This window comes from Panthera onca, chromosome D1 (genome assembly GCF_046562875.1).
Source record: "Panthera onca isolate mPanOnc1 chromosome D1, mPanOnc1 haplotype 2, whole genome shotgun sequence".
Taxonomy (NCBI): Eukaryota; Metazoa; Chordata; class Mammalia; order Carnivora; family Felidae; genus Panthera; species Panthera onca.
Window position 1 is genome coordinate 98080635 of NC_138348.1, and position 20892 is coordinate 98101526.

Sequence of the window (20892 nt, forward strand, 5' to 3'; positions counted from 1 at the left end):
TAACAATAATTAAACGTCTCTAAGCACTGTGGGATACACAGGCACCATCATAATCACCACAGCTACCAAGGTGGTGATAACAGTAATTAGGTGCTGTGGTTTCCCACTGCCTGGGGTGAGGTTGGCCTGTCAGGTTAGGGAAGGGGGCACCCACACCAGTGGGTCCTCTCTGGGGCTGGCTAGGGCTTAGCCATACTTCCTCTACGGGGTTCCCCTCCTCCTCTCCTCTCCCCTTGCCCTCAGCCTCCATTGACCCTAGACCCGGGACCAGGGTCACAGGAAAGGGTGACCCCCATTCGGCACACCATTCTAATATATGTTCAAGCTTATCTTCTGTCAACAGATTTTGGGGTATTGGGGAATCTTGGGAACTTCTTAAGAGGGCTCCCCGCACATCAAAGTGAGCTTTATTAGCCAATTACTAAATGACACAGAGGGGCCTGGAATATGGCCGGGAGGGGAAGTCCTTATTGTGTTGACTTTGGGTCTTTTCCAAGCCCAACAGCTGCCTCTATGAAAGAGCCTGTGGAAGCTGAGAGGCGGGGGGGGGGGGGGGGGGGACCTTGGGACAGTTTCCTGGTGATGGCACCTTCCTCGGAGCTGATCTCTGTGTGATCACTGGCCCCAGACACAGGGTTGGTGAGACAGGTGAATTCACGTGCCTGTCCTTTGAGTGTTATTCCTGCGGCCATCAGTCTCAGAGCCAGGAGAGAACATGGAATTCATATGGGCCACTCTCCACCCCGGGACAAGGATCCTCTATACAGCAAGCAATGCCGGTACACGGACCTGAGGCCTGAGTGGGAAAAGAGACAGGGAATTTATTCCATTTTCAGTTCCCTAAACAGTCTTCCCAGACGAAACCAAAATCTACTTCCCCCCCACATATGCCCACTGGTCCTGATTCTTCTCTACGAAGGCACACAGACCACGCATGTTCCTTTTCCCTTCGGGTTTTGGAAGATCGCTAACCACACCTCCCTTCCCCCTCCTCTGGCCCTTCTCCTTTGTGAGGTCTGAAGCCACCTCTCTCGTCTCTGGGCAGGTAACTCCATCTCCTACCTCACTGCAACGACCTTATCATTCATTTCCCCGATCGCCACCCCAAAACCTCCGTCTTCACTGCCCTCTTCACATTCCCTCCAGGCTCAGAAGAAGAGAAGTCCCTTCTTTTCTAAGGCTGATCCCTCCTCCACCCAGGTGCCACCACCCGTGCTTCGTCCAGGGCCCACTCCATGAAGTGCACCCTTTTTCACACCTTACACCTGTTTCCCAGGTCTCACTGTTCACTAGCTCTTTTCTCACTGCCTGCAAGTGGCTCAGAGTAGCTTCTGATTTCCCAGCAAAGAGGGGAACATAAGCCCCCTGATCTCTGTCGCGCCAAGTCTCTCCGAGCTTCTGAGCCATTTCGCTCATTCCGACCACTACCAAACTTCTCAGGAGCGGGGTGGACGCCTGCTGCCTCTGCTGGCTCACCTTCCATTTGCTTCTGCCCCGACTCTGCCATCACCATGACTCCAACGGGCCACTGGTGTTTCTGCCCCTGTTTCCAAAGACCCCCTTCTGATCCCTACCTGCTTTCTGCAACATCAGACACTACTGGCCACCTCCTCCTCCAATAAATCCTCTCCTCGCTTGGCTTCCATGACAACCCTATCTCCACACTCCCCTCCTCCCTCACTGACCAGTCCGCCTCTGACCATCATGCCCATGATATTGCCAGATTCATCTCCTGAACCACAGTCCCGGCAGCCCCCAATAAGTGCTTCTCTGCTCAGAGACCTTCCATGGCTCACTGCTGCCTGCAGAAAAAATAAATCAAGGAGTTCTAAAATAATGCGACTACGGTTAACCCTTGGAAAAAATACATGTTTGAACTACACGGGTCCACTTACACGTGGCTTTTTTTTTTTTTTTTTTTGCAATAAATACAGTCCAGTGCTACAAATGTATTTCCTCTTCCTTACGATTTTTTTCTTTTTCTTTTTTTCTTTTTGAGAGAGAGAGAGAGACAGAGTGTGAGCAGGGGAGGGGCAGAGAGAGAGGGAGACACAGAATCCGAAGCAGGCTGCAGGCTCTGAGCTGTCAGCACAGATCCCAATGCGGGGCTCAAACCCACAAACCGTGAGATCATGACCTGAGCCAACCGATTGACGCTTAACCGACGGAGCCACCCAGGCGCCCCATGATTTTCTTAATAACACTCTCATTCCCCTGGTTCACTTTATCGTAAGAATGCAGTATATAATACGTAGAATATACAAAATGTGTTAACCGACTGCTTATGTTATTAATAAGCCTTCCGGTCTTATTAATAAGTAGGCTGTTATTAACAGCCTTATTAACAGTAGGCTGTTAGTAGTTAAGTTTGAGAGAAGTCAAAAGTCATATGCAGATTTGCAACTGTGCGGGAAGCTGGTGCCCCTAACCTCTGCGTTGTTCAAGAGTCAACCGTCTATGTGATACAGAATACATAATGCAATAATATGTTGGGTTGGGGGGGTCAAACGTTTTAAGCAGCAGAATCCATTAAGAGGAAACTTCCTCAAAAAGCCCCATGTTTAAAGAGCGTAAAACAAGGTGCTCTTTAAACATGGCTCCTAATTGAAGCAGGGAGTGGGGAACCCAGGAAAATGTAGGGCTTTCAAAGCGCAATTGGAAAACCACTGAACAAATGCTATTCCTCAGGCTGCAGAGAAGACAACTGAAGCCCAGAAAGGAGAAGCAACTGCTAGCAAGTGGCACAGGGTGTGAGTTAGTCAAGCAACACGTTTTCGCTGAGTGTGGACCAAGTGGCAGGCACATTCCAGATGCTAGGGATAGAGCAGACGAGACCCACAAGGTCTGCCCTGGAGGGGCTGAGAGCCCAGTGGGGAAAGAATCACGTATTATAAACACTTGCTGAAGGGTTACAAGCATGCGAGGGAGCTGTGAGAACATATAGAAGGGGACTCGCCCGGTCTAAAGGGTAAAGTGGACCATTCTGGGGAAACGACACATGTAAACTGAGCCATAAGAGATAAGTGGCTGGCTGGCCGAAAGGAAGACGAAGAGCATCGGTGCAGATGAGTAAAGGCCAAGGAGGCGAACTAGATGGCCTCAAGAAACTTCAGGAAAGCCCAGTGCTACTCAAAGCCCTGGAGCTGGGTGAGACCGGGCGGAGGAAACATGCAGCCCCACAGGCCTTGAAGGGAATTTGACACAGGCCTCCGAGGCGGGCAGGCCAAGGAAGGGGTCTCTCGTATGGGGTCCTGCTCATTTGCATTAGAACATAATCCGCTGCTAAATGCAATGTAGTATTGGGGCGCCTGGGTGGCTCAGTCGGTTAAGCATCTGACTTTGGCTCAGGTCATGATCTCACATTTCAAGCCCCACGTGGGTCTCTGCCCTGATGGTGTGGAACTGGCTTGGGATTCTCTCTCTCTCTCTCTCTCTCTCCCTCCCTCTCTCTCTGCCCCTCTCCCATTTGCTCTCTCTCAAAATAAATAAACCTAAAAAACAAAAAGAAAAACTAAACGCAGTGTAGAATTGTGGATTGGAGCCTGGCACACCGAGCAGACATTAGTAGAAAACTGAGAAATCCAGACAAATTCTGTAGCTAATAGTATTATGCCAATGCTAATTTCCTGGTTTCAACAAATACACCATGGGCGCATCAGGTATCTACATGAAAGGAAGCTGGATGAAGGACACCTGGAAACTCTGTTCCACCTTTGCCACTCTTCTGTAGATTCCAAATCACTTGAAAATCAACGTTTTAACAATTCACGTATCCCTCTAGCACCAGGGCAGAGAAGAGCCAAACTGGTGTGGGGAGAGAGAGATTACGGTTACACTCACGGCTAACACACACCGTTCTTTATGTATCCCAGACACTGTTCCAAGGACTTCATGTTGTCCAACCCATCTGATCCTCACAACAAGTCCGGGAAGTAGGTGCTAGTATCTCCCCCTCATTTTACAGGGGAGGAACCCGGGCCCAGAGAGGTGAAGTCACTTGCCCAAGGGCACACAGCTACTGCATGGCAGGGCAGGGGGTTAAGGATTCAAATCCAGGCAGTCTAACTCCAGAGTCCCACGTGCTGGACCATTTTACTCCCTCCCCTCGGGGTGCACTGTCTATACTGCTGATGAGCACGTGGATAGTGTGCTAACAGTAGAAATGGGGCAAAGTCACTAGACTTAAGATAATGCTGGAGGTAGAATGAACAGTGTTTGCTTTTGGATTAGAATATGCTGGTTGAAGACAAAGCAGCAGCAATGGATGACTCCTGGGCTTCCAGCTTAAGAGGAGGGACCAGAGTCTAGCCTCCTACCACGTGGCCCTGTGCTCCTTCCTGCCACCGAAGGACCCTTTCAGACCTTTTGAAATCTGGCTGCAATTTTCTGTCCCTTTCTCTTACACATCCCCAGAATGCAAAAAAAAAAAAAAAAAACCAAAAAACAAAAAACATAAAAAGCAAAACAACAAACAAACAAACAAACAAAAAAAAACCCCAAACAAACAAACTGCTGGTCGTTCCCCCACAGGGTCCCAACCTCTCCCACCTCCATGTGCTCGTACAAGCTGTTCCCTCCACCAAAGTTCTCTCCTCGGTCCCCCTTGGTCCAAATCTGATCCACCTTTCAGAGCCTCAAACAAAGGACACCTCTTCCAGAAGCCCTTCCCTGTTCTCCACAATGAGAAGCACTCACTCCTCCCTCTAGGTGGCTGTGTTTGGGGGGCGGTCTTCGGCCACGACCAGCTTCCACGCTATAATATACTTATTTGAGTAAGGCCTTGGCTGTGCACTTTCGTCCCGTCAGTGCCTAGCACAGTAGACACTCAGAAAGACATCTGTCTACTCTCTGAGTAAACAATCTCTATCTTATTTTCCTCTGTGCCTCCCCTGGCTCTCTTATCTGTCCCCTGTAACTCAGTACACACACACACACACACACACACACACACACACACACACACACACGGCACCTATTTGGTGCTTTGCATATTTCAGGGTCTGTTTAAAGGTGATGAATGAATGACCATACTCTTTTACTTGTCTTCTTCTTTTCCACCCAACCCCATCCCCAGACAGCCATGCTAACCCCCAGACACACCCTCTCTGGAAGCTCATTTAAGAGCAGATCAGAGAAGCCTTAGCCAAGGATGAAGAGGCGGGAGAACATGCGCAGGGCACTGGTGGGTACTGGTGCATCTGGAATGACCCTCTCGAACCCATCCATTCGTCTCCTGCAATACGCCAGGCAGAGTCTCAGACCACAGCAATGAACCAACTGAGCCCTGGCCCTTAAAGTACTTCCGGGCCAGAGAGGAGGTAGCTACCATCGGACTGGGCCCCACCTCCTGGTGGTCCCCCAGACATTCACAGACCCACAGGCCTTCCCCAAGTCTTAGGCTCAGGCTACAACCAGTTCGTGGGTCCTACTCCCCCAATTATTGCTGGTCTTCGTGCCTTTCCTTACACGGACCTCCCCCAACCTTAAATCCAGTCTCCTCAATGCCTCCCCACTCCAGTACATACCTACCAGATGACTCACCAGCCCGTGTCGCTGCTCCCCAGAAGCCTTTCCTGATCCCCATCCCACCCCAGGCTGAACTCAGCACCTTCTCCAAAACCCACCAAATCCTGGGTGTGCACCCCTGGGACACACTACACACGTTAAATACTTATTTAAATACAATATCTGTTTCTATATCTGTCTTCTCCCTTTGCCCACCCCCCCAACTAGATGTTGTGCCTTTAGGGCAATGACAAGGTCTCTATATCTCCAAGCCTGACACACTGCTTGGCACAAAGACAGCTCGATTACATTTGTTAAACGTAGAAGATATACACACGAGGGCACAAACGTCCACGTGAGTGCCAAACTAGACCACTTCGGCAGGAAAACAAGAGACACTCCAGGGCCAGATCCCAAAAAGTGAGAAAATGGTGCCCTCCTTGCCCATCCTCCTTCTGTTCCTCCTACACCCAGGAACTGGTATTTACACGTTATCAGAAACTGGCGCTTCCTCTGGCTCCTACCCGCTGGGCAAATGGCAGCAACGGGCAAAGGGAGCATTATCTGGTCAAACATCTGGGGAGAACTTCTGGTGGGAAACCGTCTGTCTGTCTGTCTGTCTGTCTGCCTACTCCCAGGGTGCAGGACGAGGGTAGGACGTCCACAGAGAAGGCACAGAGGGCAGGCTTCTGGCTGCCGAGGGCCCTGAAGGTCCAGCCCCCTTGGCAGGAAGCCAAACACACCCCAGTGTGGTGGGTGGTGAACGGGATGGACTGGAGAGTCCCTGCCCTGCCGCGGACACTGACTGGACGGGTCACTTTCGCGGGATTTCTGCAAATCACTCAAAACCAAGGTTCTGGCAGAGGAAGCAGAGCTCGGTTTCCCGCTGACTTCAGAAGAGGAGGGGGCTTCAGTCTCGGGAGAGGAGACCCCTGAAAAGCGGCGGAGATTAGAAAAGGCCAGAAACCTCGGTGGCCCCATCTCACCCACGGATGCCCACCACCGACTTGTCTGGCAGCTTCTGGTCGTCCCCGCAGAGCTGCCTCTCCCTTCAGCGTTCAGGAGATGCAGAGGAGGGGTGGGGGGAGCTCTGGCTCTCGGGTTCTAGTCCAAGCTCGTGCCTCTGGGCGAGTCGCCTTCCCTTCCTCTGGGCCTTTGTTTCCGCATCTGTAAAATGGGGCCAAGGCTGGCGTAGAGGGCCTGCAGACGCCCTTTCAGCTGGACTTCGCCGGATCCAGGAGGCTCCATACTGCACGCTCGCTCCTCCACAGCCCCCACCCCCGCCCCATCTTAACTCCACCCCCACCGAGCGGCTTCTCCCCCCAACGCCGGCCGCTAGGGGTCACTGCCTCCCTTTGTCAGCGAGGAGGAGGGCGGCTAGCCCTCCGGCCCTCGCCCGGGCGGGAAGGCGACCGAAGGGGCACCTCCCGAGCCAGTGGGCCGCGGCCGACCCCACGGCCCTCGCCCGGGACCCGCCTCCGCCGGGGGCCGGAAGGTGCGCGCGGCCGGGCCGGGGCCGGGCGGGCGCGGGCCGCGCGTCGGAGCCAGGAGGGAGTTAACGCTAACCCCTCCCCCTCGGTCTGACATCACGGGCAGAGCGGCTGAGAGGCTGGAGCTCGGCGAGTGAGAGAAAGAGCGAGAGCGGCGAGCGCGGCGCGACTCGGCGCCCGGGCAGCTCCACATTGTTGCGGATCGGCCGGGACCCGGCAGCGCGAGCGGCGGCGGCGCGGGGAGGGGGGGACGCGCGGCGCACCCGGCTCGCCCTCCGCGCGCGGAGCCGCACCGCCCGAGCAGCCGAGCCGCGCGCCCGCCCGCCCGCCGCCTGGGCCCCGAGCCCACCGCGCCGCCCGCCCGCCGCCTGGGCTCGTCCCGCCGCCCTCGGAGGACGGCCGGCCGGCCATGGACGCCTGCAAGTTGGAGCCGAGCGGGAGGGTGTGAGCGCGCCGGGGGCCGGGAGCCCGCGCCGCGCAGCCGGGCAGCCGGGCGCGCCGGGGGTGGGTCCCTCTCCCCAGCCCGGCTCTGCGTGGAAGAAGAGGGCGGGGACCGGCACGGGGAGGAGAGCGGAGGAGGAGAAGGGGGCATGACTCGTGCAACTTGCGGCGGGCATCCACCGAGCCTCTGAGCCGCCGGCGGCCCGGGGCCCGGATTGCGGCCGCGCGGATCCCACCCAGCCCACCCCGCCCCGGCCGACGGCTGCGGCTGACCTGGATCCTCGGAGCGCCCGGCGGCCGGCAGCGATCGGCCTTCGTCTTCCGGGCTGGTTTCTGGAGCGCGGGGAGCGCTCTCCTCGCGGCCCCTCTCGCCGGACCCCCGGACCCCGATGGCTCGGATGGGGCTTGCGGGCGCCGCTGGACGCTGGTGGGGACTCGCTCTCGGCTTGACCGCATTCTTCCTCCCAGGTAAGCGCGTTCCTCCTCTGCCTTCCACTCTCCCCCCACCCCCCCCCCTTCCCCGCCACCATCCAATGCCTTCCCGAGGCTGGGAGCTGGACGGCGGGCACGTCTGGGTTACAGGCAGCAGAAGGAGGCAGAAAAGTTGGGTCACGGCTTAGGTAAGGGGGGTGCGGGTGGCACGGCGGAGAAAGAGAGGATGAGAAGCCTCACAGCCTGCCCTGCAGGGAAGCAGTCGGATGCACGTCTCTGTGTAGCAAGAAAGCACTTTCTCCGCTCTGTTTTTCACAAAAATAATAATATGTAATCGCGTTCTATTTATTTAATAACCAGCTCTCAGCTCGGGAAGCAGTTTGGAAACACTGCATGTTACATAAATGCAAAATAATCACCGTAATCGCCGTCTCGGGGTATGAGACAACAGCCCCAGGGGGAGGGCGTCAGTCTCGGAGCTGGTGGGCTGCGGGTTTGGAGGATGGCAGGGGGGCTTCGTCTCTGTCGCCGGCCCCTTCGCCAAACGGCTCCGCGCGCTCGGGCCCCCTCCCGCCCCACGCAGCCACACGCGGGCGCGGAGAGCCGGCTCCTGCGTCAGAGACAGCTTCTCGCTCACCTGCGGTTCCTATCCCGGTGGGTGAGGCCCGGGCCGCGCGGGCTCGCAACCTCCCCGCCTTGCGCGAGCCGGACTTCGCCTCGGAACTCCGCGCCGGGTTGGGGGGCTCTCCCCGGAGGAAGCGCCGCGGGCTCGGTGCCAGCCAGGTGGCTGCATGACCCACTTTCCCGAGGCTGCCCCGCGTGTCCTTCCTCGAGGCGGCCGGCGGCCGAGGGGTTAACCCGATGCCCGACCCTGGGGTGGCCCGCGGTGGCCCATCTGACGGGTGGGGTGGGGGCGGAGGCTGGGACCGGCCCCGGCGTATTGTGCTGGGGAATGAACTGGAAAATGCGTTTAGGAGGCAAATCCGACCGAGTCCCCTCGCCTGGGTTTAACCCTTTGTGTCCCTGGGGAAGCTGCTAGGCTCCCACGGTAGCTGGTGACACCAGCGGGGGTCAGGGTGGGGGTGGGGGTGCCTCCAGCCCTCCGGGAGGAAACCTGAGACGACCTCCCGCCCGGGCTAGATGGGGGGGTTTTGTGGGGGAGGGCGGGGGTTGGCTGGAGCACGTGGTCTGGCCTTAGGATAAGGGGTCGGAGTAGGGAGAGACCAGCTCCGCATGGGGCAAGAATATCACATCTGGAGCGCCGCCGGCAGCGGCCCGTTGGAGACGCCAGCGGTGCCGCAGACTCGCGGGCTAGTTTGTTACCCCGGGGGGGCGAGCTTGGCTGCCGCGGTCCGGGGCTGGGGTGTACCCCTGGAAGGCAGGAACCTGGCCTCATTCAATTCTATGCCCCTTCTGCCTCCAGCTCACTGCCAGGGCTCCACCGATCTGGCTGAATGGCCTATGGTAGCAAAAGCACTTTGTGGAGGCCGGCACCACGGTGCCCCCACCCCTGCAGCCTGTGGGGTGCTGCCCTGCTAGGTGGGGGGCAGGAATTCTAGGGCACACAAGCAGCATTATCCATTTCTAGGGGCCTGAGTCGACCCCCCTTCCCCCGCAGGGTGGTCGTGGTGAGTGAGAGGTCTTTCTCTCACACCGGACCTCCTGGGAAGCCAGCCAGAGCTTAGGCCCTAGGACTTCTCTGACCACGGGAAGGGGGGTGCGGTGAGCTTCTGGGAACCCTTCAGTTGCATAGTGTCCACACCCAGATGCTAGGGAAAGGAGAGGTTTTGGGGAGCTCTAGCTGGTCTGGCACACCAGGGGTTAACCTCATTCCCATCGGACAAAGAGTGGAAAGGCTTGGGGGCAAAGAATGGACTCACCCCCTTTTCCACTCCTTTCGTTGTTCTCTTCCCCCAGCTTTGAGGTACATAGTGGTTAACTCCTCTGGGGGGCTGGAAGCCTGCCCTGCTCCACCCCACTCAGGAAGTGGGGTCAGGGAGATGGCAGTCTCACCTGGCTCAGTGTAGACACTCCCCTCTCCCCAAAACTGCAGATTGAGGGGTGGGATGCAGACAGAGAACTACAACTCAGGCACTTAAGCCCTCCTCGGTCGACTGTCATTGTTATGGCCGGGGTGGCATCAGGGGCAGCCAGAATTCATCCCCCCCGCTGGCCAAGCTCCCTCGCACACCCGCCTGTGTGCCCTGTGCCCCTGCAAAGGGAGGTGGGCGGGTGTGGTTGTGCCCCTCTGACACTGGATGGACGCTGGGGGGCTCAGAAGTTGCCTGCCCACACCCCACTTTCCACCACTCGCCAGCTCCCTCCGGAGTGCTTTCTGTTGCTCCTCTCTGGAGACTTGCCAGCCGGATGCTCTTTTCTGGGTTCTCCTGGGCCGTGTCAGGGAGCATGGAGGGCAAAGAGAGGTCCTCTCTCTGGGGCGAAGCAGGTGGGGGCAGCCCCCAGTGTGTGCGATGGCCCCCTGACTAAAAAAAAAAATAAAAACACTCAATCTGGCTATTGACGTGTAAACACAGAAGTATGTTTTCAACAACACAGCCTTTACCAGGCTGGGTGGTAAAGCCCACAAGCTTCGGAGATAACAGTCTGTGGTTCCTACAGGTCAACTCAGAGGAGATGGCCAGTGGAGCATAGGGACGACACCCCCGAAGAGGGACAGGAGGAGCCCTGGGGAGGAGGCAGAGAACCTGCCTTAGAAGCAGGTGCACAGAGCCGGTGTCCCACCTACACCACACCCTCCCTAATTGGCTTCCCCAAACCTTTTGTCTGGAAAGAGAACACACACCCCAGGTGTCGTGCACACCCTCGGAAGACCTGTCGGGCCCGCGGCACATCCCTTCTCTGCAGTCTGTACAGAGCCTGCAGAAGGTGGTTTCCTTCAAAACTCCGAGTGTCGGAGCTGCTGGGCTATTTTCCTCTCTCCCCATTTCTCACAGACAGTGATGTGCTCAGGCTTGCTGGGCAGGACATTATGGCAAAACCAATTCTGCCGGCCTGGGGATTACAGCGTGTGCGAACAGCAATCTCAGTGCCCGCTTTGGAGGCTGCGCTGTAGAGAGTGTCTCAGAATCAGATTCAAGGCCTGACAGTCCAAGCTGGAGGGGAGGAGAAGATCTTGCAGAGCCTGGGCCCCGCAGCCCTGGCTGAGCAGCCCGTAAGGCATCTCTGAGCCTGAATATCTGTGGCTCAGGGGGACAGGTGGTCCCTTGTTGCCCGATGCCGGCCAAGATGATGATACCAGTTCCCGTCTCAGCCACTCAGCTTTGCACAATGAACCCACCTACTCGTTAGCCACTTCCTGATCCAGGACCCCGTTGAATGCTGCCAGGACGGTCATGCCAGCCAGCAGGACCCTGGTGCCGATGGCTCAGCAAGCGAGCAAGTGGGCCAGGCTTGGGGGGGCAGGGGGTGGCACGGGGCCGGGGCACGGGCAGAGGGTCTGCCCCCGTTGCTGCGTCTTACGATACTGCCATTGTTTAGCAGCTGACTTACGTTCATTGTTCGGCACAAACAGAAAACACCCGAGGGAGGTGTGAATATACCTTCGATTTTCCTGATTGTATCTTTTCCTGGTTAACCTGGTAACTTGAGTGGCTCCCACCTGGGGGAGAGACAGACCGAGGGGGTACCTGTGTATTCGCCTGTTTTACCGTCGTTGTCGTTGTTGTTGTTTTGACTCTGACCGTCAGCCCGCGTGCCGGCCTAGACTGGACACCAGCCAGCTGTGGCGCTCCAGCGGTGACATTTCTGACAGCCTGCATATCGTCTCACCATCCGTGTGGACTGGCACACACACGTGCCAGGCTTTGTGTGCTTGCGTCGGTGATCTGCAATCCCCTGTGCACGGGCAGACCCACGGGCGCGAGGGCAAGGAGGTCTTGGGCGTTGGTGGCTGTGGGTCGGCACGGGACTAGGGCTATAACTGTATATCAGGTGTATATTCACATATAACCGATCTCTTCTGTCTTTCCCACTAGGGTTTTGTGAGTGGCTCTGAGCCTTGATAAGACCTGTGTTGATGTCACAGGGTCAGAGAGGTGATTTGGGGAAGAGACCTAGGACTTGCCAGGTGGGCTGCTGGGTCCTTTGAGAGCCGGAAGCCTTTACACTGGTTTCTTTTTCTGTTCTTGCCCTTGGCTTTACACTGGGCCTCTGCATGCTCAGCTGGTGAGGAAGGAGACTTTCCTGTCTTGTCTCCCTGGCCCATGGTATCTGGATCCTGGTGTCGACTGGGGCCCGGCTTGCCCCAGGGCTTCTCCAGATCCCTAGAAGGCTGGGAGGGGCCCCGGGAGATAGGTTTGCAGCTACTCATTGGGCATCTTTACTTTGTGCCTGAACACTTGGGGGAAAGGGGATCATCTGAGGAGAAAGGTGGCCAACTCTGGGCATTTTAAAAGGGGCAGGAGTGCGGGTTTGGGTCCTCCACGAAAATAGCCCCGTGGAACCAACCACAGGCGTACTCAGGTCGGCAACATACACGTGCCTGGAACCACCCTGGGCTCCGTGCAGCAGAATGGGAGAGCCCCCTGAGAGGGAATGAGGGGCGAGAGGCAGGGAAGAACTTTGCCTGTCCTGGGAACCCAGGACCCCGTGCCCAAGACCGGCTGGCAGGTGTTTCTCCCCCACGATGCCCGCCCCTCTCCATAGAGACCAGGTCCGCCGAGCCAGCAGCAGATGTGCTGGCGGGGGCAGGAGGTAACTTAAGATCTGAGCAGGGATCACTTTGCAGAGGGAATGCCCTGCATTGGAGATAACACCCCTTAGTCCAGTTAACCCTTGAAACTCTGGATTGTGCTGATCTGGGAGATGGGGAGAGGGAAGAGGTGGGAAGAAAACACATCAAGCCTAGCACCTGAACCCTGACCCGTTCCCGAAGGACAGATGAACACAGTGCAATAGGAGAGACCCGACAAGGACACAAAGGAAGTCTTCCTGGTGGCAGATGACGGGCTCTTTACTTTAGGGCAGTGGATAATCCCAAGGTTTATCCTTGAATGGGGGAGGGGAGCAATGGTATGTATTCCCCCCCGCCCCGCCCCGGGCTCATGGGATCTGTGCCTTTCACAGTCTTCTAAGGCAAGGAAACAGCGGTCTCGGGCCCTAGTTCTGAGAGAGCGGCAGACGGCTTGGGTCCTCTCCCTGCAGCCTAGGAAGGACCCCATCGTGGCCACCCAGCATAGTGAGACAGCAGAGTGCAGCCAGGTGGGCTGGGTTTGAATCCCAGCTCTCCTACTTGCTGGCTGAGTGGGCTTGGTTAAGTTACTTTGTAAGCCTCAGTTTTTCCCATCTGTAAAATGGGTTTCTGTTAATACAGATTCCAGAGGAGGTTGTGAAGTGTAGATGGACAATAAAGTATGAAAAGTGCTTAGCTCGTCGCCCGGCCTGTGATAAACATGCAGTAAAGTGGCAGCTACTCCTGTTCTCCACGCCCGTCCTCTGAGTGGTCCCGGCGCCCTCTCAGCTGCCAGCTGGGCAGTGGCCACTTTGTACTCCCTTGAGAAAGAGCCACTCAGCTGCCTGCCCAGTGCTGACCTCTCTTCCCTTGTCGCCAACCGGGAGCTGCTCATTGAGCCCCGCCTGGAAGTGAGGGCAGGGGCCGCAGCAGCCCCTGGGGGCTCAGATGGCCTGGTGGGCTCCAGGCACCTGCGCGCCCGACCCCGGTGGTCGTGTACTCACAAGCAGCAGGTGCTGTGTGGTCTTTGCTCTGCAGCCTGTCACCAGGGGCTCTCCCCGGCACCCTCCTCACTCCCTGGCTACATCTGGAGTACTGGCTGTGGTAGAAGCCGGGGCCGGCAGGGAGGGCCTGGGGCTCAGCCCCTGCCTTCCTTCAAAATCCCACGTTTGGGGGAAGGGTGGGCAGCACGACCCTCTCTCCCGCAGCCCACTCATCTGGCAAGACGGTACAGCCAGATAGAGCATCCCTCCTGGCGTCACCCCCTTCTCACTGGCAGGAAGCCCTCCTCCAGTTTCTCTGGTTGCAGATGGAATCCTTTCGCCCCCAATAATAAAAATGTCTGTGGCGCTCTTTACGGCTCGTGGCTCCAGCCGATCCTCCCAGTAGCCCCGGGAGAATGGTATTCCTGGCCCTTCCATTTCACAGATGAGGAAAGTGAGTCAGGCTTAGTCATTTGCTGACCATCTCAAGCCAGGGAGGCCAAATCAGGTGCCAGAACTTGTGACTTCAAATCCAGTAGATGAGGGAGATGACACAGGCTGAGATGCACAGATACAGAGGAGGCTGAGCCGGGCCACCACGGAACGTGTCCAGTGAGACGGTCATTCACTTCACCAGCCACCACCATTCTCCCCCTACAACAAGCCAGAGCTCCCTGGGGAATGGAGGGAAAGGGGGAAGACATAGGTTGGAGGGTGGCCCAGCCGGAGGGAGCTGACCGTGGAGCCCAGGTCGGCACGCCCAGCAAGAACAGCTAGGGGAGCCAGGGAGAACAGTGTCCCTCTGGAAGCTAGAGCATCACCCCCTGGAGATCTAGCCTGAGACATGGGCAGGGCCCTGAGGTATGAGCACAGAGCCCCAGGGCACAGGCAGGCACTGGGGCAGAGAGTGGCGCTCCGAGAGCACGCGGACGCACAGAGCCACAGAGAGGGGAAGGGGTGAGATTTGGCAGGCAGAGCGGACTCCCTCTCCTGGGCCACTCCCCGCCCCGCTCTGGCCTGCACAGACCCCAATGTCATTCCCAGTTTATGAGGAGTCTCATTACCAAGCCACAGACAATAAAACCCGCCCGGCCACTCTGGCCCGGATCTCATTAGAGGACATTAGTTCCACTGGCTGGTAGCTCCACGGGGAGACAGCGGCAGGCGTGGCCCAGGAAGCAAAGCAGGCCAGTGGCCATGGGCATGAGAGGGTCCCATTGGGAGTTGGAGTTCGATCTGTGGGCTTAAATGGAGTTCTTTTCCTCCCCGTTCCCTGTCCTGGAATGTGTGCTCCCCAAAGCTGCAAACACAGGTTCCCTCCTGCCCACTCGAATCCCCAGTTCTGTCCCCTGCCTGAAGGGGAGAAGCACACGCTCCCTCCAGGGCTGTTCGTAGGAGCCCGCCTTGTCTGGCACGAGCTGGCTGAGAAGCTTAGCAAAACACCATCCTGCGGAGGGGGGCCTTGGGGTCAGGGGACGGCTCCCCACGCTCACCCGTAGGTCTGAGAGTCACATCCCAGCAGTAGAGATGAGTTTGGCTTCCTCACGGCCACGCTGGCTTGAGAATCCTGGCCCATCCTCCTGCCCCGTGGGGGTGGAGACCTGGGGACCCCACGGTGGAAACATTTTTCCTCCCTGAAGATGCACTTCTGTCACCTGACAGCTAGGACAGGGTCTCACCGGTCTCACACCGCTCCCTGAGGTGGGGTAACTTGTCCACAGTTGCTGTGACGGAGGCTTGGGTGCCGTCATGGGGTTCTCCCCACCGGAGCCGGGATTATTTCTTGCTCAGCAGAGTCGAGTGCCTGTCGACAGCCCGGCTCCTCTCTGCCTCTGCCTTCCCCTCTCCGCTTTATCTTGATCTCTCTTTTCCTACAATCCTCCGCATATACCTGCTGGTCACCAGAATACCACCGGGGCTCAGTGGTCATCACCATAAAAAACAAGCCCAGAGCAAAGGAAAGCTCGCCCCTTCCTGGTACCTCCGTCTTGTGGAGGAAAAGTAAGCGACAGGCGCAAATAACTTGTTCTTAGCGCACACGAGCTCACTTGGTACGCTTCCATGGAGGGTCACACAGGCCAGCCCACGCTTTGGCGCATGAGCTGGTTTGCCCGCCAAATGAGTCAGCGGAGCTGGGAGGGCCGATCTGTTTGGGCAGACGCGAGTCCGCCTCGCTCTGGAGAAAAGGGGACTAGAGACCTGTACTGGCTCCTGGGGCTCCCCCGTAGGGCCCTAGTCTCGAGCCGGTCTGGAGTGCTGGCCCCAAGGGGGATCGGTGAGGCTGCCTCCATGCGCTCTGGTTCCTGGGGCCCGAGCCGCGCCCCCAGCACGCCCTCCCTCAGTCCTGGTATCTTGTGGGCAAATGCTGCCAGCCTGCTAGGACAAAGAAAGTTAGAGAAGGTGCCTCAGAGCCAAGCCAGCCTTGCCACCACTTGATATGGGCCCCACCTCGGGAGGAGCTGTTAGTAGCGCCCTTGTTCACAGGACTGTTGCCACAGCCCCTGCCTCCTGGCTCTCTGGCTCCAATCTGCTCACACTGCTTCTTGGATGGATACACCTGAAGGGCACGTGAGGAAGACGCTCACAGGCCCAGAAGCATCCGATGGCTACCCCCTCCCTAGCTCCTCTCTCACTGCCCTCCCCCGCACGCCAGGCCCACCTAGCCACACACCCCTCTATTCATGTCCCACGTTTTCCCACCTCAGTGCCTTTGCACATGCCAGCACCCCCCCCCCCCCCACCGCCTAAAGTTCTCCCTTCCTTCCCATATCTAAATACTGAGATCAAGAGCCACTTCTGTCATGAACCTCGTGACCCACCCCCTCTCCCAGCTGGGGATAACCTCTCCCATCTCAAAGCCCCCTGGCACCTCCTCCATGCCCCCCTATGGCATTAACCACTCTGCATCTTGCTGTATAGTTATTTGAGCCTGGGGTTTTTCTTCTCCCCAAGACCAAGAGCTCCAAAAGGACAAGTCCACTGCTGATGGATCTCGGTGTCCCCGGGGCCTAGTACAGGCTTGGCCACATCGTGGGCCAGGTGGATACATGGTTGGTTGTTTGGGCAGCTGATGACGATGGTGGTGATAACAAACTTTATATTGAGACTTCTTGGGTGTCCGACACTGTTATAAACACCTCACATGTAATCACTGACTTAATCTTCATTACCACTCATGTAGAGGGCCCTTCTCCTCTCCCTTTTTTCACACGTGGAAAGATGAGGCCCAGGCAAAGGTTAGGCCACCCGCCCGTGGTCCCACAGCTACTAGGAGGCAGAGCCGGGATTCAGCTCCAGGAAGTCGGGCCCAGTGTCCGCGATCATACCGCTTAGCTAAGCTGCCTCTCTCCTGGGTGGATGGGTGACGGAGAAAGACGGCTTACCACTCCTGGACTAACACAAGACCCTGCGTCCGGGATGCCCACCACCCTCGTATATCGCTCAGCGCCCCCTGCTCCCTCTGATGGCGCAGGAATAACCTGGTGCGGCCCTGGAGCGGGTGAGGTTATTAGTGCCCATCATCAGAGTCTCGGTGGTCATTACTGTGTCCTTGGATACCTTACAGGTGCTCGAAGTAACAACCATTGCACTGCTGGTAGATTCCACTGCAGTCCCTGTTTTCTCTTGGGAGTGTGAATGTGGCTCTGCTGGAAAGAAATGTCTCAATGTCATCACTGTTTCATCCGCTGAGCTTCTGGGTATCACTGATGCCACCTGCGGGGGGAGGGGGGGCTCCTCCCATGCTTCACTGACGAGACTAGGGCCAGGTGGAACAGCTTCTCCCAAAGAAGCCGCCTGGAACTATCCGCAGCGGGTGTTCCCAGGCAAGCCCCTGGTCCTGGGTGGGTCCGCAGCTCAGCAAGCTGATCCTATGCCAGTGCCTATCCAAAGCTTCTGGAAGGTTCTGGTCTCGCAGGCCCTCACCCAGAGATCCCAAAAGATGGCAAGGGAGGGGCCCCTACCTGGGGAGGTGGGGAGGATTTAGGGTGTTCACTTGTGCTGGCTGCTTTGATCCCCTGGGATGAAAGGGCCGGTGCTTCCTCTGCCCGAGGCAGGTTCAGAGCAGGGAGCTGAGGACAGAGGCCTGGCAGCCACGGAGCCGGCTTAGAGAACTATCCCAGGGAAGAGGGTCGTGGGAGCAGAAAAATCAAAACGCTCTCTGGACGTTGTGGCTGAGGACTCAGCGACCTCCAGATCGCTCACATGCAGATTGTCCTCTGGAGGGTGACCCCGGGCCGATGCTCCGCTCGGCACACCCTGACCCCGCACATCACCACGTGGACTCAGGCCTCACAAACTTGCTTAATTAGGAGGGTAACTGGGCTGCAAAACAGTCATCTGATAGGTTTCGACGCCAAAGAGAAATTCCTCCTAGACCCTCTGCTGTTCTAGATTATCCATGCTCCGTTAGCTTGAATTACGGCGCGGCCTCTGTGGCCCAGACACAGGCCAGCGCTATGCGATTGGTTCCTGGGCCCGGAATCTGCCCAGCGCCCAGGAAGTGCTTGGAAGGAATAGTAGGATGGAGGGCTCCGGACCCACCTGGCCCCCATCCAAACCTAAGGAGGAGCGCCCTTTGTCGGCACCAAGGGACCCGCATGGCCCTGGGCCCGCGGATGCCCAGCCGCACTCTCGAGCCACACCACCTCCGTGCCCCTCTTCTCTACCCTGTGGGCCAGATGTCCTCCGAGAGTTTGGTGTCAGTGGCAGAAGCTTCCTGCGGTGGCTACTGGGTAAAAATTGAAGCAGGGGCAGGGACAGCCTCCTCCTGAGTGTATATAAGATCAGAGCACAGCAGCCACACTGCACCGGATTATTTTATTATGATTGTCCACCTCCCCCGCCCCCCGAACTGTCCTCCATCTCATTGGCCTAGATAGCTACATCTCTCAGAATGATGGATGGGCTGCCTCCCCCTTCCCAGGCAGGGTGGCCAGCCCTGCTACCGAGCCGCCCTCCTACCCAGCCCCTTCCCAGATTTATTCCCTGTGTTTATGGTGCCCGGAGAGTAATCAGTGTCCTGGGCCGGCTGAGCACTCTGATTATCTCCATTCGGCTGATGGATGGGCCTTTGGGGAACTTAGGCAACAGCCCCCCGCTCCCCGTGCCTGCCCCAGCCCGCCCGGCACCCTTCCCAACCTGAGTCACCTCCCCAGAGTCAGATGATGGGCCTCCCTGCCCCTACCAAAGGGGTGGCAATGGGGGAGGGAGGCCACAACATCCGTAGGACCCACCTCTTGGCACTGTGGCAGCGATAAGCGGGAAGGGTCTCTGTGGCTCTCCCTTCCTCCCAGAGAGCCTGGAGCAGGGGCAGACAGAGCCACCAGGCCACTTTGCTGGGGACCAGCGCCCCCTGCCCCCCCCCCCCCCGACTCAGAAACATCCTGCCCAGGAAATGGCTCGATTCTCCTCTCCCACCTTCTCACTCCATCACTCCTACCCCCTCGGCACTTGTGTATACAGCTCGAGCTGTAATGATAATTTGTGCTGCTTTATGTGTTTCTTTACAAGTGTTTTTATGTCCTCTGTGTGTGTATGAGAGAGGTTTATGGTGTGTGTGTGTGTGTGTGTGTGTGTGTGTGTGTGTGCGTACGCGCTCCCGATTAGACTCTGATTGCCATCTTCTCCCCCACGGAGGCAGGGGGCTCTTCCCCGGCTGGGGGAGGGGAATGGGCAGAGCCTGGATACTGGGGGGCAGGGGCAGGAAGTGGGGGGGGAGAGGCAGGCAATCAAAGACGATGACCGTCAGAGGCAGGGTCTGCACTGCCCCCCAGCCGCCAGTTAGAGATTGCAGAAGGTCAATCTTGGATAATTGTTTTGTCTATAGGATCGCAAACAACTGGTTTGACTGTTTCCTCCCCAGCAAATTGAACCCACCGGCTGCATTGGAACCACGTGGTCCCCGTCTCTTATCACTTACGTGCGCCCTCACGCGTATCTGCGTCTCGTCTCCTCTAAACTTGAGTTCCCTTCCCTGGAAAGCAGGGATGTGATGAGAGGTTTAGAAAAGGTAAATAATGCATGTGGTGTGATGAACACAGTGCCTGCTCCAGAGCGAGCCTGCACACCACTTGGTTATTGTTAGGTGCTGCTGGCCCGGGGAGCCTCCATCAAGGGGAGGGGCAGTTCCCTGGGACCGGGGCAGCCTGGCCCAGCACACCGCAGGGGTCCCTCGGCTGAGTTCCTGTCACTCCTCAACTTGGCCTAACAGGGGACGGCACCTGCCCTCTGACCTGACACACAGCAGGTGACAGCTGAGGGTGCCCTCTCTTAGTGGCCACAGGACAGCGGCCTGGCTGGGAGATGGAGAGAAGGAGCTGGGGCCTTGTAGGGTCGGCCCAAGTAAACCTATCACTCCTCCTAAGCCTTCCCTGCTGGGCTGTGAAGGGGCTAGGGACAGGGAGTGCGTTCTCCTGCCCCCTTGCAGGCGGTTTAAATTTCTGAGCCTATGCGTTCCCCTCCCCTCCCATCCTCGGGTCCAAAAAGAGCCTCCCAGCTATCAGCTGAGGGTACCTCCCTTCCCTGCAGGGGAAGATAACTCCCTTCCCTGTGGAGGATAGACTGGGTAAGTCAGGAGAAACCTGGCATTGGAAGGAGAGTCGAATGATCCTTCTTAAAACCCCTCAACTGCAGCGCTACCAGCTGGTTGAACATCCAGCTTCAGCATGAATACCTCCAACGATGGGGAACTCACCACCCTACGTGGATGCCCCTACAGCTCTCACTGCCCCAGATTCTTCCTCGCACGGAGCTGAAGTCTGCATGCCTGAAGCTCCCACCCATTAATCCTGCTTCTGCCCACTTGGGATCGTGTGGAGCACGTCTGATCTTGCACGTGATATACTTCAGGCATTAAAGAGGGTCTCCAGCTCTCAGTTTTCTCTCCCACGAGTGCTTTTGACCAGGTCTGACACGCTCTCTCGATCCCCGGTGGCCGGCGTGATGCCCCAAATACGGGCTGACCTGCCCGAGGATTTTGGCCTAGGATTCCCCAGCCACTACAACCACCCTAGGATCCGGGAGTTGGCACAGTGGGTCGGCTGCCTTCACGCCTCCCCACCTCCACCTCACCCCTTCCGAACCCTGTTTTCCTTTGGATTAACAATAAATTGCAGTGAAAGATCCGCTTATCTCCAGCGGGAATTAAGGAATTAAGTTGGTGATGGGGAGAGAAGGCCCTGAGAAAGGGAGCATATTGCACAGATTCAGGGCATAGGGAGGACAGCGGGGAGGGCAGTGGGGAGGGGCCGCCTGCCGTCACTGTCACTTCGCCCTGGAGACAGCAGGAGCAGCCCCTAATTCTCCCAGCAGCCTGTGCCCTGATGGGGACGGGTGGGGGCCAGTTGGAATG

The 20892-nt window shown here is 57.5% G+C and overlaps 1 protein-coding gene and 1 long non-coding RNA gene across 3 annotated transcripts in view; one reads left to right on the top strand and one right to left on the bottom strand.

Annotated features, from left to right (window-relative positions):
• Positions 1–6773, bottom strand: part of LOC132660983 (uncharacterized) — an 85214-nt gene extending 78441 nt beyond the window's left edge. For both annotated transcript variants that reach the window (XR_009601990.3, XR_009601989.3), the window contains exon 1: positions 6492–6773. This is a non-coding gene — a long non-coding RNA (uncharacterized LOC132660983). The remainder of the gene's footprint in view (positions 1–6491) is intronic.
• A 96-nt stretch (positions 6774–6869) lies between these two features.
• The window catches only part of NECTIN1 (nectin cell adhesion molecule 1), a 59818-nt gene continuing 45795 nt past the window's right edge, over positions 6870–20892 (top strand). The window contains exon 1 of the mRNA XM_060605025.3: positions 6870–7904. Coding sequence (XP_060461008.1) covers positions 7826–7904 — 79 coding nt within the window. The 5' untranslated portion in view covers positions 6870–7825. The remainder of the gene's footprint in view (positions 7905–20892) is intronic.